The 18,992-nt window shown below is 38.0% G+C and overlaps 1 protein-coding gene across 3 annotated transcripts in view; it reads left to right on the forward strand.

Moving 5' to 3' along the window:
- Positions 1-18,992, forward strand: part of LOC149200670 (glutamyl-tRNA(Gln) amidotransferase subunit C, chloroplastic/mitochondrial-like) — a 236,841-nt gene that overhangs the window by 165,140 nt on the left and 52,709 nt on the right. For all 3 annotated transcript variants that reach the window (XM_089402775.1, XM_089402774.1, XM_089402776.1), the window contains one exon: positions 11,988-12,042. In XM_089402775.1, the coding sequence (XP_089258901.1) occupies positions 11,988-12,042 (55 nt within the window). The remainder of the gene's footprint in view (positions 1-11,987; positions 12,043-18,992) is intronic.

Below are 18,992 nucleotides of genomic sequence, written 5' to 3' on the forward strand. Positions count from 1 at the left end.
CCTTGACTTGTCTAGGAGAGAGTCTAAACAGAGTGAGTAAGGATTTAAGAGTGACAACCCTTACTTTGAGCGTTGTCGCGGTGCCTAGACACTCTGTGCGACAACACTGCTTTTTGAGGTCTAGTCCAATAGTGCTTTCTATGGCACAGTTTGGTTGGAAGATCCATTAGATGGACGTAAAGAATACCTCCTCAATGGAGATTTGAAGGAAAAAGTCTACATGTATCAACCACAGGGTTTTCAAGTTCGAGGGAAGGAGCATCTTGTTTGCAAACTAAAGAAAGCTCTATATGGCTTGAAGTAGGCATTTGTAGCATGTTACCTCAAAATTGACAGATATTTGGATGAATTGGGGTTCTAGTGGAGTCCTTTGGATTACAATTTGTATGTGAAAAGCATAGATGATGATACATTCTATTGATCATATATGTAGATTACATTCTTATTACAAATAGTGAGGCAAGTGGTATTGAACAGATCAAATTTAATGAGTAAAGTTTTTGACATGACTTATCTAGCCCTTCTACATTATTGACTAGGTGTGGAAGTTTGACAAATAGGTAGTAGCAATTTTATCTCACAAACAAAACATTCCTGGAGTTTGCTTGACAAGTTTAGAATGATAGATTGCAAAATCTTGTCTACACCTATGGAGAAAGGGTTGAAGCTTTCAGGGAAGACTAATTATAAGGTAATTAGTGAGTCAATGAACAAGCACAACTAGTGGGAACCTTTGAGAAAGGGTTGAAGCTTTCAATGGAGATTGATTCTATTGCAATTGATGAGTCAGCCTACAGGCAGCTAATGGGGCGCTTAATATACTTTATAGCCACTAGGCCTGATTTGAGCGACAGTGTGAGCTTCATATCCAGATTCATGATAATGCCGAAAGTAAAACATTGGATTGTAGAGAAAAGAGTGTCAAGACATGTGAGAGGGAAACTTGAATTTGGCATTTTTGGGAAACTTGAATGTGAGAGGGAAACTTGAAACTTGAGAGGGAAAGAGTGTTGTGTAGGTATACATATTCAAATCATGTAGGCTTTGTGAATGACAAAAAATCTACCTCTTGTTATGCTTTTAGCCTTGGCATGGTTGTAGTCACGTGGACCAACAAGAAGTAGCATACAATAGCTCTTGCATTGACTAAAGCAGAATAATGAGTAGTGAAAAGAGCATGTGAGGTAGTTTGGCTCTAGAGACAAAGCCAACATCCTTGCTTTGTGACAATCAAGGTGTGCTCAATTGGAGTATTGACTCAAAAACAAAATCCTTGCTCATGAAACCCATTAAGCAAGTCAAATAAAATAATTTAATTTTTATTTATTTACATCTCACTACATAAAATCATATTTACATGTCATTACGAAGACCGAACCTAGTTACAATTTTCAACATTCCCTCTTAACTAGGGAGGTATTCATAATGGTACCTTGGACCCTCTCAATCTGAAGAATCTCTTAAGAAGAATTCGGATTTGTAACTCATTTGTTATAGCATCATACCAACCAGCATTGTCATATAGCAAGGCCTTGACTAACAACTCTATCTCTCCACAAGATCAAAGCACAATGCTGGCGAGGCCAATGATTTATAGACAGACTCATCATTGTCTTTCCCGGAACATACCCCACCCGGGTTCTCTTAGGGTATGCTCCATGAGGACTATTCTTATCTTGGACTCCCTAGTCCTCAAAGAATATCGGTCCTCCACGACTACTCTTACTGTTGGATGCCCTATCTCATCCTCAAAGAGTATCAGATGCCAAATGATTACACAATCCTCCATTCTGCCTTCCCAGGTGAAGAACATAACAACATGTCTATCTCTCTCCTTTTCAAACCAGGAGGATATATTCCATTAAAGGAATGTACTCATTCCATCACAAGGAATGTAAGCTTCCTGCTTAGGAATTTCCAAGTTTCTTCCAAGTAAGAAACTTCTTTATCAAGCTTCCTCTTAACTAGGGACTTCTTGCAGCTTCTCTTGTGGAGATCCTGGAACAACCAGCTTCTTGAAGAGCTCCTTCCTTTGATGTCATGAATTTCTTCTTCGTTAAGGAGTCTTCAACTTTGGAGACTTCTACATAGGGAACAATTAATTCATCACTTTTATTCATGATTTAGTCATGTCTTCAACTCATCAGAAAGTGATTCATCAGGTATTCCATCTGTCTTTGCTTCATATTATTCTTCTTTCATGCCATATTTTTGGCAGGGCATTACATCCTTCTATATGGTCCACCTACATAAGCTCATCCAAATATTAGTTCAAAAATAATCAATGAACATATCAAATCAAAGTTACCTTTACCATGACATCTTCCTTTAAGTATCAACATCCTTCATGCAGATTGACTCATCTCCCACTGATATTCATTGTCAAGGGTCTTTATCTTTTTCCGACTTTCATCGTAGTCGTCACAGCTTTCCGGTAGATCTTCTAGTCAAATCTTCTTGGACTTCAGATGTTGAATGCTTTCTATATTCATTGCATATCATCACGATCTCTTCCTATCTCTTCACACTTTATTCCCAGGAGCTTCCAATCTTAGTTCTTGATCGTAGTCAGCTTCCTCATGATTCATATGAGAACATATTATGTTGATTTCATCTGGTGTGACTTATGCTTTGCTACAAACTTTCGGAGGAGATCCTTTTCTTTTCTTTGACCATAGTGATCCATATTATTTGAAACCATATGACTTCTACCATAATTTGTGTATACATACCTCATTTTCCTTTCGGTCATTCAAACTTCTTGTAGCAGGTTCATTTGAACGAGGGAACTTCATCTTGCTATTCCTGTGATGTCATCATATCTTCATTCGTTGAATCCCACGAGATGGAATTCCTGTTGAAAACCTTTTGCTTCCTTTCTTGATTAGTGAATCCTCTAATGAGAATTCCATCAGAGAGACCTGAGGATGTTTCATATCCTCACTTGGCAGATGTTTTCCTTTATAGATTCTGTATGATGACTTTAGTCCATGATGACCTTCATTTCTTTCTATACATATCATTGAGGTTTCCTAAGAGCTTCCTATTCTATTGTAAACAATAAGATCTATCCCAGACATACTTTCTTCTTCCCATGTCACGAGCTCTTACTTCTAATAGTTTCATCATGATGCTATATTCTAATCTGATGTATTTTATCTTATCTATAATTTACAAGTGAAAAGTACCTTCTTATGAAGAAGATCATCTCAGTCATAATAGAGATCTTTTACTTCTTCATTCTTTGGCTTCTTAGGCTCAAGTTCTTTCACTTCTTCGGTGATGTGGGCTTCTTCCCTATTTCTCTTGTCCTTACCACATTTAGGACAATCTCTTTTATAGTGCCCTAGTTCTTGACATTCATAACATCTAACTTTATCCATGTTCCTCTTTTTCTTTTAAGGACCAAATCTTCCAAATTTCGTTTCCTTATTGTTGTAGCAGCATATGCTTGATTCTGCTCACTAGGTCCAACATCAAGCTTTGCCTTCAGTCTCGTTTCTTCGATCTTACAGAGTGACCATAGATATTGAAATGGAGTAGTGTCTTTCTTCCCATATAAACTTGAAGTGAAGTTATCCCATTCTTTCGATAGTGCATTCAACACCACTGTGGTCATCTCACTGTCAGACATGACTTTTCCTAATTCTTGTAGTTAATCCCGAATTTTTGATATCCTCATGAAGTATGAGGTTATTCCATCTTCCTTAGATATCTTTAGTTTGTAGAGTTCTTGCCTTAGAGAGATTACTTCTCTTGAAGTACTTACGGAAAACAACTCTACCAATTTGTCGTACCTAGCTTTTGCAGTTTCCAATTTTGATACATATGGGATTAGAGAGTCTTTTATAGATTCTATAAGAATCCTTTGGGTTCTCTCTTCTCCCTTCATGTATTTAGCATGTGCTTGAGTATCTTCCTTCACAGGTTTTGTTACCGATCCTTTGATGTGATTAATGACCTCATTTTCAATAAGTTTCAGTTCTATCCTTCTCTTCCATGCAAGGTAATTTGTAGCCCCAACCAATTTATTTCTTTCCTTGCAAAAGGACATGTTAATATTATCGGATGTAGTCATAGACTTACCTGAGAGGTTGTTGTCTACTTCTTGATGTTGAGAGATGATCTGCTTCTTGTGTAGTTGATGAGAGAGAGTTTGATTCACGACCCTTCTTGAGTGTTATGTTTCTTCCTTCAATTTGAGGAGCTTCGACTTCTTTGAGTGATAATCTTCAGAAATGCTTCTAGGGTTTTGATCTTTCTTCTTGTTTTCCTTCTTGAAGATGACTTCAATATTGTAGATGTAGATCTAGAGTTTCAGATTGATGAAGATCTAGATCTCTTTCTTGGAGTGCTTTAACTTGCTTTGATCCTTGAAGTTTGTTTCTTGTGTGCTCACTTGCCTTGACTGCCCTTTCTTGTCTTCAACACCTAAGCTCTGATACCATGTTGAGAAATCTAGGGCATGTAATGGATACCAATTTCTCTTCTTGATAATTTCTTGTGATGCACTTTTACTTCTTAATCTTATGTTCAATTCTTCGTTAGCTTATTAATGTGTTCTTTCATCAAGACAATTACCAATATGCATAATAAAAGAGACAAGTGACACAGTATATAGGCTTCTCCATCTAGGGCCAAAACCTCTCACCTCTAGAGAGGAAAACTCGATAAAAAATTCTTCTTCTTAGATCTTCAACTGATAAGTACCAAGACCATGACACAGACCCTTGACTCTAGTATCCTTCCAAGAACCTTGTCACCAACCTTGATACTCTGCCTCTTCCTTTGTTTTGCCCTTCTCACACTGCTTTCCTTGGCTCCTTCTAGAGAAACTCGGTCTCTATCCTTCTTACTGCTTCTCCTAGGCTTTTCTTAGAGAATCTCGGTCTTTAGGTCTTTCTTGGATTCCTCTAGAGAGACCCGGTCTCTAGATCACTTACTTCGACCTCCAGAAGAGTCCTTCTCTTGCTGCCCTAACTTCGCACTTCCCAGAAGGATCTGCTGCCCAGACTTCGCACTACTGCAAAAGATTTTGCTGCCCAGACTTCACACTGCCCTAGAAGAAAGTCTTTTCGCTGGCCCAAAAGAAACCCTAATTTCGCATTACCTAGGAGAATCCTCTTTCTTTCTTCGCACTTCTGCTTCTCTTCTTCGTACTTCTGCTTCTCTTCCTTCTTTCGCACTTCTTCTTGTCTCAAGTAAGTCGAGTTTCTTTTTTTTCAAATGGAGGACGAGTTAGGCTATATATACACCTCCTTCGCTACCCTTTAGGTGTGGAAATTTCTAAATTGAAATCCTATTGCAGTGATTAATATTATTTCTTCTACTTATTACCTCAGAAATAAGTTATCTACTGCATTCTTACGACCAATATCGAAACATATTCTACTGCAACCTTCACAATTAAAACATTGCAGAAAGTAAATGTAAGTAAAATGCTGGCACACATACAATCGCAATGACACAATTATTTTTGGACAATTATCCCCGGAAAAGCCTACTGCGGGAAAACCGGTGCAACAGATGAGGGTTTTATTATTCTTCAACAAAAATATTCATGTACAAATTACACCCAGCAGTATAGAACAAGACTTTCTGAGAATTATTTACAGACGTTCCTGAACAATCTAACCTGAGAGAGATGTTCCTCCACCCTCTGTGTCTCTCTGGCTTGCCTAGCGTCACTTTCTCTAGCCTCTGGACTGGCTTGCGCAATGCCTGCATCACTCAAGCCAACGTTGCCTCTTCCAGCGTCAATCTGCCCAATGTTGTCCCTTCTATTGCTCTGTGCCTTCGTCCTTGTCTCCCTGACTGATGCTGAACCCTCTCTGTTTCTCCTCCACCTGCAACTCTCCCTCTGAATCGATTTTCCCTTGCCAAACTTCGATCAGTGAGAAAATCGATTTTACTTGGGCAACTGAGTATTTGCCTGGTGTGTTTCCAAATGATCCTCAAGCCGCTTCTTATATCTTCCTGTTGGATAACCAACGACCTAGATTAAATCTTAATGAAAGGCTCAGATCATTTTGGCTTGATTCAGGTCTTTTTCTAGAAGTTTCACCCATGATTAGATTAATACCCATTAATATTTTAATTTTCCCAAGTTTAGACTTAGGAACCCCATTAAAAATATTAATTATTTTAATAAAATCACTTATGGGTGGAATTTCTGAAAACGCTTTATGGGTTCTTTGGAATGTATGTGTCCAAGCCTCCCTGCAAAATTTGAGGCTTAGCGCACATCCGATGCCACCCCAAATCAACACTCCCTCTTAGCGAGGAATTTGCTCTAGCAATAAACTGCTGCTGCATACTGCTCTGACTCTAAAGCATCTTCCTCTGTGCTGTTGATGTCTGACATGCTGTCCACCACCTACTGCGCTGTTGCTACAACTGTACTACTGCCTTTGACACTGCCACTGCCAATGCTACATCTGTACTACAACTCCCTCTGAATTTTTGCATCTATGCTGCTGTTGGCACTGCCACTGCCAACTGTCCCTGCACTGCAAACTGCTGCTGCTACTGAAACAAATTTTCAACCATACCCAATTGCTCTCTGAACTGAGTAAACTTAGCTCTTTCGAGAGCCTTTGTGAGTATATCGGCCACCTGCTCTCCTGTGGGAACATACTATAGCTGTATTGCCCCACGCTGAACACAATCTCTGATAAAGTGACAACGGATATCTATATGTTTCGACCGATCATGAAATATTGGATTCTCAGAGAGTTTGATGCAACTTTGATTATCGCAGTAAACCTTGGTCGCTTCCATCCTTTTTCTAAATAGGCTCACAAGCAATTTTCTAAGCCATATGGCTTTGCACGTAGCTGTGCTGGCTGCCATATATTCTGCTTCTGCTGAACTCAGTGCTACCGATTTCTGCTTCCTACTGCACCAAGATATCATCCCTGATCCAACACTGAAGCAATACCCTGAGGTACTTTTTTCGGTCTACTGAATTATCTGCCCAATCTGCATTGGTGAACCCATTCAAGCTGATATCCTCCCCTTTAGAGTACTTCAACCCATATTTGATTGTTCCATGTACATACCTAAGTATGTGTCTTGCTGCTGCCCAATGCACCCTTTTTGGTTCCACCATGAACTGACTAAGAGTGTTGACAACAAAACAAATGTCTGGCCTAGTGTTGACCAGATACATAAGCGACCCAATGAGCTGTTTGTACAAGGTGGGATCTACTTCTTTGTCCTCTGATGCATCTATTTTCTTTCAGTTGGTGATCATGGGAGTAGCCATGGGTCGACAATCCTGCATTCTGAATCTCTTTAGAATTTTTGTAGCATACCTTCCTTGTCCAAGGAAGATCTTCCCATTCTTCTGCCAAACTTCCAACCCCATAAAATAATGCATCAATCACAAGTCCTTCATGTCGAATTCAGCTTCAAGATTCTTCTTGCAGTCCAGGATGAGCCTAGATGACCCAGTTAAGAACAGGTCATCTACATATAGTACCAGAATAAGTGGCTCATTCTCAACCAGTAAATAGTAGAGATTGGGATCAACATCACTCTTGACAAATCCCAACTGCTGCACGCAACTATCAATTCGACCATACCATGCTTTGGGTTCCTGCTTGAGCTCGTACATGGCTTTCTTTAACCTGCAAACATGAAATTTCTTCTCATGAGTTTTGAAGCCTTCGGGCTATTCTATATACACCTCCTCTTCTATCACTCCATTCAGGAATGATGTCTTGACATCCATCTGGTGAATCTCCCATCCCATTTGAGATGTTAGGGATATAACAGATCTGATAGAGGTGTATTGAGCAGCTGGGGCGAAGGTCTCTTCATAGTCTATTCCTTCTTTCTGAGCATACCCCTTTGCTACGAGCCTTGCCTTGTACGTCTCTATGCTGTCGTCTGCAACATACTTGACCTTGTAGATCCATCGTGATTCTACAACTGATCTATTTTCTGGTCTAGGTACTACTTCCCAAACATCATTTGTCATGATGGAGTTGTACTCTTCCACCAAGGCATCCACCCATACTTGGTGTTGAACAACTTCCTGAAAGCTAGATGGTTCTTCAACCTAAGCTACCAATGCTTGGTATCTATCTGGTTGTTTACGCTACCTCTTATGGGCTCTAGGAGCTCCAACAAACTCCTCTGTGTCCCTCAGTGTCTGTGACACTTCTCTGCTCGTTTTACCATTGGTGGTGGGAGGCTCAACCAACTCTTCCTCCTGATCCTGTCATTTTGTCCATTGAGAAGCATTTGCATTTCCTCCCTCTGAGGAGATACTGGTGCTGGTCACTGTACTCGACCCAGGTGTATGCTCTCCTGCCTGTCCTTCTTGCTGCCCCTGCTGCTCTTGGACTAACGGAACATCCCCTGACTTATCTTCTGTAGGCATTTCACGAGATTTCCTGAAAGCTCTATCTTCCATGAACTTTGCATCTCGTCTTACTATAATCTTCCTATTGCCAACAATGTAGATTCTACATGCCTTTGAGGTCTCGCTGTATCCTACGAGATACCCCTTCTCTTTAGTCTGATCCAGTTTGTTGCGCTTCTTGTCTAGAATGTGGAAATAAGCCATGCTTCCGAATATCCTGAGATGACTAACTTCCGACTTCTTCCTTGTGAACACTCCTTCGGGCGTTCTCTTCCCCAATGCTTTATGAGTTCTATTCTGGATATATACTGCCGTGTTGCAAGCTTCTGCCCATAGATACTTAGGTAGATCCTCATCATACAACATGGATTTGGTTGCCCCAACAATAGTTCGGTTCTTCCATTCTGCTACTCCATTATGCTCCGGATTTTATGGAGCTTTCCACTCTTTTTGATGCCTTCCTTTTGGCAGAAATCTGTGAAGTTTTTTTCTGTATATTCTCCACCATTATCTGAACGCAAAACCTTTTATCTTTTTCCCTGTCATATTTTCAACAAGAGCCTTAAACTCTCAGAAACGATCATAGACCTCATCCTTGGTCTTTAAGAAATAGATCTAGGTTTTTCTAGAGTGATCATCGATAAAAGTGACAAAGTAGTTGCCACCACTAAGAGCCCTTGCGGACATAGGACCGCAAATATATGAGTGTATTAATCTTAATACATCCTTTGCTCTATTGTTACTTCTGGAAAAGTTTCTTTAGTGTACTTTCCTAGTACACATCCTCTGCACAAGTCATCATGTTCAATACTTAGGATTGGTACCCCTGTAACAGTCTCTATGAGCATCCTCAATGCTCCATGGTGTAAGTGCCCCATTTGCTTGTGCCATAATTCATTTTGCTCCTTGTCACCATTATAGTTGCTGCCTATCAATGCCATTGGCGATTTGAGTTGCAACCTATACAACTTGTTGCTTCGAACCCCAATTTTGCTTTTTCTTCTTCCAGCTTGTATGCTTAACGTATACTTTCTTCCCGATGAAGTATACATCATATCCCTTGTCCTGTAACCGGGACACTGAAATTAAATTCATTCTTAATCCTGGCACATGCAAAACATTGGTGGCTCGGATGTTGTTCCCTGCTTCCTTCTGAAAAGCTATTGTGCCTCTCCCTACTAGAATACATTTCATTCTGTTTCCCATAGTTATTTGGAAGTCCATTTGTTCTTCTTGATAGCTCGAGAAATGTTCTTGTACTCCAGTCATATGTGCTAAAACCCCACTATCAATGTACCAAACATCCACTGATGCTGAATTAGCTAAGCATGCGAATTCTTCATCTAATCTGGTAGGTAAATCTGAGACACTTTGAGTATCCATATTGTGCCAACTTCTGACGCTAACCTATCCCAAAAACTGCTGTAGGAAAAACTGTATCCCACCTGAGATAATCCTCCTTGCTGAATCTTCTGCTACACTGTCCCTTCTACCACTGATAAATTTCGATTGGAAAAGAATCACTTAGAGAGAATTTTCCCATGAAATCCAATCTCCTTGGTTTGAAGTTTTGAACTGCGCAATCCTCTGGGAGATTCGAATTTCTTCCCTTGCAGGAATTTTCCAATCCCCTTCCCTTCTTAGAGCTCGATCCTCCGGCTTCTCTCTTCTGCTTCCTTGTAGCTCTGATACTATGTGGAAATTTCTAAACAGAAATCCTACTGTAGTGATTAATATTATTTCTTCTACTTATTACCTCAGAAATAAGTTATCTACTATATTCTTATGGCAAATATCGAAACATATTCTACGACAACCTTCACAATTAAAACATTGCAGAAAGTAAATGTAAGTAAAATGCTGGCACACATACAATCACAATGACAGTTATTTTTGGACAATTGTCCCTGGAAAGATCCAATGCGTGAAAACCGGTGCAGCAGATGAGGGTTTTATTATTCTTCAGCAAAAATCTTCATGTACAAATTACACCCAGTAGTATAGAACAAGACTTTCTAAGAAAAATTTACAGATGTTCTTGAACAAGTATTTGACCCGAGAGAGATGTTCCTCCACCCTTTGCATCTCTTTGGCTTGCCTAGCGTTACTTTCTCTGGCCTCTGGACTGGCCTGCACAATGCCTGCGTCACTCAAGCTAGCGCTGCGTCTCCCAGCGTCAATCTGCCCAACGTTGCCCCTTCTACTACTCTGCTTTTTCATCCCTGTCTCCTTGACTGATGTTGAATCCTCTCTCTCTCTCCTCCACCTACAAATCTCCCTCTGAATCGATTTTCTCTTGCCGAACTCCGACCAGTGAGAAAATCGATTTTACTTGGGCAACTGAGTATTTGCCTGGTGTGTTTTCCAAATGACCCTCAAGCCCCATCTTATATCTTCCTGTTGGATAATCAATGGCCGAGATTAAATCTTAATCAAAGACTTAGATTGTTTTGGCTTGATCTGTGTCTTTTTCTATAAGTTTCACATATGATTAGATTAATACCCATTAATATTTTAATTTTCCTAAGTTTAGACTTAGGAACTCCATTAAAAATATTAATTATTTTAATAAAGTCACTTCTGGGTGGAATTTCCCAACGCGCTTTCTGGGTTCTTTGGAATGTATGTGCCCAAGCCTCCCTGCAAAATTTGAGGCTTAGATCACATCCGATGCTGCCCCAAATCAACATTAGGCCGACTTGATAGCTAGAGTTAGGCTGACTTGTTCTAGCAGCTTCTTCATCGTTTGTAGGCCGACTTGAAGAGGTTTGGTGACAAGTTCTTGGAGGATATTTTACATAGATAATATTGATCTTTTAGGAAATGTAACATGACTTCTTTTACATGACAATGACTCTTACATTTTATGACTACATGACAAATAAATCCTAAAGACTCTCAATTGGAGTCTTGACTCAAACAAAATCCTTGCTCATGAAACCGATGAAGCAAGTCAAATAAAATAATTTGATTTTTATTTATTTACATATCATTACATAAAATCATATTTACATGTCATTATGAAGACTGAACCTAGTTACACTTTTCAACACCCTTGAAGTTGTTCAGAGATGCTGGCAGATGTCTTTGACTACCCATGTCTTATGGACCCTCCCATAACATGTCTCTTTAGGAAATTCAGTTTCAATGCCAAATTATATATTGTCAAAATTTACACTGACTTATAAATATCACTTTGTTTAACCTTTTGATCTTATCAAATAAAAAAATAATAAATTAGGGCTGGTTTATATTGGGGTCCATATAAATATTGACAAATCTATTGTTTGTGAAGTGAATTTTACTAGGCAGAAAATTCAAAGTAGACTAGGCATGAGGACTTGCTTCATATTTATATACAATGTAATACTCTTTCCTTATTGTTTTGTGGTGTACATGTTTACATCATAACATATAATAGCCTAATAGAAACTGCTCACTATGAATGGTGCTTTATAATTTATGAATAATGAATTCTTGCAGCTGAATTATATTTCTTTTTCTTTTTAGAGGTTTGGTACTGGTATTATGTTGTCTTTGTGGACAACGCATATGATACATGCAGAGTGATTTTTGCAATATTCTTACTTTTGTCTTCCTGTAATGTTTTATGCAGATACTAATAAGCTGAGCAATATGCGACCTGATGCACCTATCATTTATGAAGACAGGTTTGTATAGAACTTTCGTTTCTTTCTTTTACCACTTTATGTTTTTGCCATACTCTGATGCTGATTATGCATTAGAATGGCTACATTTTTTGGTACTTACATGTAGTATTTCAAAGATTTTTGCATGAATATGTAGATGGAATCTTAAGGGAGTACATAGTAAATATTTGGAACTGAAGGCATAGAATTAAGATTTTGGTGTTGATGTGTGGTGGTCAAATCTTTTTGCATGGAAAGTGTAGATAGAATCTTAAGAGAGTACATATTAAATATTGGGACTAAAGGCACAGTGAAAATATGATGACTTGGGAACTTCACTGGCAAAGGATGTAGATCATGTAATACCATAAGTCATCTATAAAAGTCATATCTTTAAATAGACATATGGACATCCATGTGAAAGAAAGGCGTTTTATCAATTATGTTAGACACATAGGGATTTGAAGGAGTCTTTAATATATAACTTTAAATGTGTATATAAACATGTAATTAACAAGGTTCATATACTCATGAATATCCAAAATATTTGGAATATATAAATATTCATTTAGAGGACAAGTAATATTTATATATAAGAATATTGAATATACAAGAGATATGATTGATTACAAATTAGGGCCCTGTTTCTATACTTGGCAATGTGCCCCTTCATGAATAATCATGTTCTTTATGACATGTCTCTTCAATATACCCATTATTATTAATTATTAATTATATATTCATAACATTATTTATATTGATAACATTTGCCTTCTCCTTTAGAAAAGCTTTGTCCTCAAAGCTTATTGATGGAAACACTTTATATCTTTTGTTGTCTTGTAATGTCTTCTCATTTTTCTCAATTCTTGGAACCACCATCTTTGACGATACAAGATGATATGAACTTTTGAGTGTGGTACATAATTGTCGCACTATACAATGATCTAACCATCCCAAATCAAATTTCAGTGGAATGTTGCACTTATAGGCCTTCCAAGATGAAATATTATCCTGAGAGTTGATGGTGCTGATATCAGAATTCTTCGGAAGATATGTTGATTGTTTTCCTTCAGATTGAAGCTGATTCACTGACTGATTAATGTACTTGTTCTTGTGATTAGGATGTCGATAAGGAGTTCGTGTGACGTGCCTTCCTTATAAAATACATGTTGCATTCACCTGACTTATTTTTGGCATATGATTTTCATTGCATACTAGTGTCATTGGTTTGATTACTGGATCTTCACTTGAAATTCCCATTGTCTGAACTATTGCATTTGAGTATGTCTTCACTTCAATTGGATTGGAATCTTTTTGAATTGTGATGTTATCTGGGTCAGTGTTTGTTCCTTTTTCTTTAGTTTATGATAAGCTTCCATTGAGTTTCTTCTCGAGAGCTTCATTTTCTTGTTCTAATTTGTGCTTTGTAGCTTTACACTTCTTGACTTGTGCAAGTAGTTTCTAACTATGATCTTTTAAATGAGAAATTTCTTCGTTTTTATTGGAGATGACTTTTTCAAGTTCTTTTTGCTTATTTGATATTGTATTTTAATTCTCTTGAAGCATCAATTTCGAAATATCTTTCAAGTCTTCTGATTAAGGTATTATCGATTTTGACTTCATTGTCATGTCTTGGAATGTGATCATATTCTTCTTATAGGGAAACATCTAATTTTTTTTTCCATGTTTAACATGAACGTACCTAGTTCTTTAAACCAAAGTAAAGTGAAAGTTCTGTCAATCTCTTCACTAAACATAGTTGCTACATTGAATTGAGATAAACATTCATATTCATCAATTATTACTTGCAAGTTCTTGATTTTGTATTCTTCTCTGAAATAAGAGACTTTTTTATTCTGAATTATATTTTTTTTCTAAAATTAATAATTGATTTTCCAAATTGATGTTAATGTAATTTTTTTTGTTGCCCATAGTAATAATAATATTAATGTCTTTTTCTTGGATACTCCCTTTTAGTGTAATTAATTTGCAACCTGCAATTGGAAAATCGTTATAGGAAAATCTTCCATTAATAGTCTCCATTTTGTGTTTGTCCATAATTTACAGTTGGTCAATAATTTATGATTATTTTGCGCTTTGAATTAGTATCTTTTCCAGATACATTCCTTTTCAATACTTCTTGCAAATTCTTTGTAACTTTCCTTTCTTTTCACACTTTTTCTTCGATAATCCTCTGATGACTTTCCCTTTTTATTTTCTACTTTAATTTAAAGTATATATGTATCTCACCTTTTTGACTACGTAAAAATATGCCACCTTTATGACTTAGTTACCAAATGTAATTATATTGGCTTTTGTTACATAATAATTTATTTATTTATTTTAGCACTTAAATTCAATTTCAAATATTAGAGTGCTCTCCAGTGAACAAATGTGACTGGCTATAAAATCACGTGGAGGATTTGAGAATTGGGATTTTGATAGTCCGAATTTATACAAAAAAGGGTGAAAGTTGTGACGAAATGGGGGAGAGACGGTATGAATGATACAACGGTGGTAGGCTGATCGAGTGGTGACGGGATGTAGTGACTGGAATAGTGGATGCGGCTGGAGGCAGTGGTGGTTGGCAAAGGAGGTGATGGCGATTGGAGAACGCAGTGTTAACTGGCGGAGGAGGTGATGGCGATTTGGGAGGCAATGGCTAGATAGTTGTATGGGTGTGATTTTTTTTCTGAAACAACTGTGAATTGTAGTACTACATTTGGTGGTATAGTGGTTGGGTTGCTAAACAATGACAACTGTCTGGTGCACAACATGTGAAAATTTGCTGCAATAACTGATTTATTTCTCCTACTTATTTATGATAAGCTAAGTCACCTGACACGGGGATTCGGGACACGTAGGATTCGAGATTCGTGGTGTCGGATTCGGACACGCTGACCCCCCGGAACAAGACACGTTAGGACACGTTATATATTATTTTATTATATATATATATATTTAAAATATATATATATATATATATATATATATTAAAAATTAGATATTATCATATTTCTTACACAAATTTTAATTAATGATACAAATTTATTGATTTCAAACATAGATCTTCATCTATAGCTATTAGCATGCATAGTACATACAAAATGCAAATACATGTCAATCTATTATCTATTTCTTATGCTTGGCCCTCTTGCCACCAGGAGAAATGTCTAATTTTTTAGTCTTATTGGAAAATCAGGATCTTTGTCATTAATATCACCCTCTAAGCATTAATATGCAGAGGTATCTTTGTCATTACCTCTGTATCTGTATAGGGATCTTTGTCATTAATATCACCCTTTAAGCATTAACATAAGATATAACAAGCATAACATGTCAAGTCAAGATTTTGTTTGAGTGATGCGTACATTTTTAGGAGGGTCATGATACAGGAGTTCGACAACCAATGTCACTAACATCAAGGTACATAGAGGGATTGGTGCTCTTGATTAAATACGAGTTCCATACCTTAATACATGACAAAATTCAATGGAAACATTGCAATCCCCCAATCCTAAAATCTTGAAAAACTGATAAGTCTGCTGGATTTTGAATGAAATCTAAAATTCTACTTTCTCCATATGAAATCCAATGAGGCCGGAACCACTCTCAAACATCCTGAGTCATTTCATGGTAATGTTAAAAATTTATGTAAAAGGTGTTAGGATATTCCGACACATAGGATATAGTTAAGTTCAACTTGGTCTAGTATAGAGTTAGGTTAGAGTTAGGTAAAGTGTGTTTCTTTACCGTTGTACATTTTGTAACTTACAATCCGACGGTCACGATATGTAGTGATCCGACGGTTCACTCTCACCTCGGTATTACCGACACTTGATCCGTGGCTTGACACCCGATTGGTCCATGAGTTCTATTTAAAGCGCATGGAGGGTCATTGTTCGGGTAATCCGTGCATGAGAGAAGCTTATGTAAATTTTCATTCTTTGATTAATAAATTGTCTGTACCCACGTTGGGACAGGCCGTGGACTGTTTCCCTCCTTGCACTCTGAGGGTTTTAACCACGTCAAAAATACTGGTGTATTGATTTGAGATCTGGTTGTGAGCGGTGTCCTTTTGGTATTCTTTCTGAGGAACTTACCCTGTAAATTCCTACATGGTATCAAAGCTATTTGAGGGCCGCGTCCGTTGGTGATCCAAATCTGAAGCCGGTAGAACTGCATGCGGCTGTCGTTTCCTAGATCTGCTGTTTCTGACTACTTTCGGGCCGAGAGGACTGCTCTGTTGCGTTCGGAGCATCTGTTTCAGTGAGGAACCCCTTTCGTTTCACGCGAAAAGGTTTCCGGTAGCCCTAGCTGCGTCATTTTTCAGATCGGGAGGTATACAGTGTTTTTTTTTGCAGTTTACTGTCATTTTCTCTCTGCTTATTTCGGTTTCGGTTTATTTAGCCTTTTTTTTCCCGGATCTATACCTTTCATTTCTGCGTATGCTCTTTGCCCTGCGACTCTGTGCGATCTGGGCAAATCAGAAACAGAAAGAAAGGATTTTTCTCATGCGTATGCTCTTTTCCCTGCACCTTAGTGTGATCTTGGAAAATCAGAAACATTGAGAAAAATATTTAGTTTTTCGGTTAAAAGCTAACTTTGAGATTTTTTTTTAAAAATTCTAGTTTTTTGGCTAAAGCTAACTTTGAGCTGTAAGGTTCGTTTTTCTTTGCATATTCGTGTTGGGTTTTGTGTTTTGTGTTTTGTAGGGGAAAAGAGCCTTCCCAAGGCAAGCACGCAAATCGAGGCCCCCCCCCCCCCCCCCCTCTCTCTCTCTCTCTCTCTCTCAAATATTTTGTATAGATCAATTGGTTCAAAGACTTTTTAAGAGAGTAGAGGTCTTGGGTTCAAGTCTCCATTTTGTGGGGGCGGATTTTTTCATTCCCGCACATTCGCGCACTTTGCCGGCAACGTCAATAATTTTTTTTTCAAAAAGCCATAACTTCTTCATCCAGAAGCCTTTTTCAGAGCCGTTTTTTTTAAAACCGCCTATTTTTTCGAGATCTATCCATTGGACCACTTACTTTCAGCATCTTCAGCTTCAGTTTTTTTTTCAAAAAATGGAAAGTCCATGCCAAGTCATTCTTGACAGCACTAACTACTTCCAATGGGTAGCCTACATGGGAGATTTACTTAGAAGTAAAGGTCTCTTCAGAATAGCCACAGACTAAGAGAAGAAACCCAAAGATGAAGACAAGGCCGAAAAATGGGAAAATAGACAAGATCAAGCACGTGGTTTGATAGGAATGTCTGTTTCTCCTGATCTTAGATTCCACATTGCAGAAATTGAAACTCCTCATGAAGCATTAGAAAAACTTGCTAAAGTTTTTGGGATCAAAAATGAAATTAGAGCCCATCAACTTGAGAATGAGTTGCTTACTTTGGATCCTAATAATTTTTCTTGCATTGAAGATTTCTTGTCCAAATTCAAGACCCTTAGATATCTCTTGGAAGGTGTTAAAGTTAAGAAAGAAGATGGTAACCTTATTTATTCCATCCTTACTAAGTTGGGACCAGCCTACTCTGTATTTGTTTCCACTTTCCATTCTACAAGGGAAGCTTTCATTTGTCAAGGCAAAGACTACAAACCCCCTTCCTTTGACTCCTTTTGTGATTCCTTAATAAGAGAACAAGAAAAACTCTTACACCTTGGTCTTCTTAATCTTGGAAACTCTTCCTCGAAAGCGTTAGCCGCCCAGCAGCAACCAAATTCAAAGAATCCTAAGAAGTCTTATCCTCAAAGGAATGGTCCTAAACCAACTCAGCCTCAAGATGAAAGATCATTTCAGCAAAATGACAAGACCAATAAAAACAAATGGAAGAGGACTGACAGACATTGTAACTTTTGTAATCGAGATGGCCACTTAGAATCTAAATGCTTTAAGAAGATGGAAGCCTTGGAAGCCGCAATGAAGAAACATAACATCCATCTGGAGCCTACTTCAACTTCAACTTCCGGAACGGCACTTTCTGCATGTCATCGTCAATCATCTCAGTCTGGTTATGCATTAAATGTATCTTCTTCTTCTTCTCATTCTCATGAGTGGCTCATTGATTCTGGAGCCTCTTGTCACATGGCCAAAAACCAAGCCATGTTTTCTTCTTTAAATGATTGTAACACCAAAAATATATATGTTGGTGATGATAGATCTCTTAATGTTGTAGGGACTGGAACTGTTCATCTAGACAATGGTCAGTTCAATGATGTATTATGTGTTCCAAACTTATCCTGCAACCTTCTATCTGTCTATCAGATAACTCATTCAGGTGAAGGTAAAATTGTTGAATTTTCACCTCATGATGTTGTAATCAAGGATCTAAAAGATCCTAAACAGATTCTAGCTACTGGTCTTGCTGATGATTCCAAAAGGTTGTATAAGTTTCACAACTTTGGGTCATCCCATCTTCCCTCAGTGTTTGTTGCTCATAATGATGAAGTGAGCAAACTTTGGCATGAGCGGTTTGGTCACTTAAACTATCGCTCCCTTCAGCATCTATGTAAAGAAAATATGGTGACAGGTCTTCCTATGGTATCTTGCAAAGATGGTGTTTGTTCCGGATGTGTACTCGGAAAACATCATCGGGACAGTTTTGACAAACGTGCCTCTTGGCACGCCTCAGCCCCTTTACAGCTTGTGCACAGTGATTTATGTGGTCCTCTTCCTGTTGCTTCATTCTCTGGCTGCAAGTACTTCTTAACTTTCATTGATGATTTCTCTAGACGCACTTGGGTATACTTCTTAAAACTCAAGAGCGAAGTATTTAGCACCTTTTTGGCCTTCAAAGCATTTGTTGAAAAACAATCTGGACATCAAATTCTTAAGCTAAGAACTGATAATGGTGGAGAATATGTTAAAAACGCATTCATCAACTTTTGCACCGAAAATGGAATTCAAATGCAACATACTGTTCCATACACTCCACAACAAAATGGTGTAGTTGAAAGGAAAAATCGCACCTTAAAG

The sequence above is a fragment of the Pinus tabuliformis genome, chromosome 2_1, assembly GCF_031772625.1.
Source record: "Pinus tabuliformis cultivar Carrire ecotype Pingquan chromosome 2_1, CPIR1, whole genome shotgun sequence".
NCBI lineage: Eukaryota > Viridiplantae > Streptophyta > Pinopsida > Pinales > Pinaceae > Pinus > Pinus tabuliformis.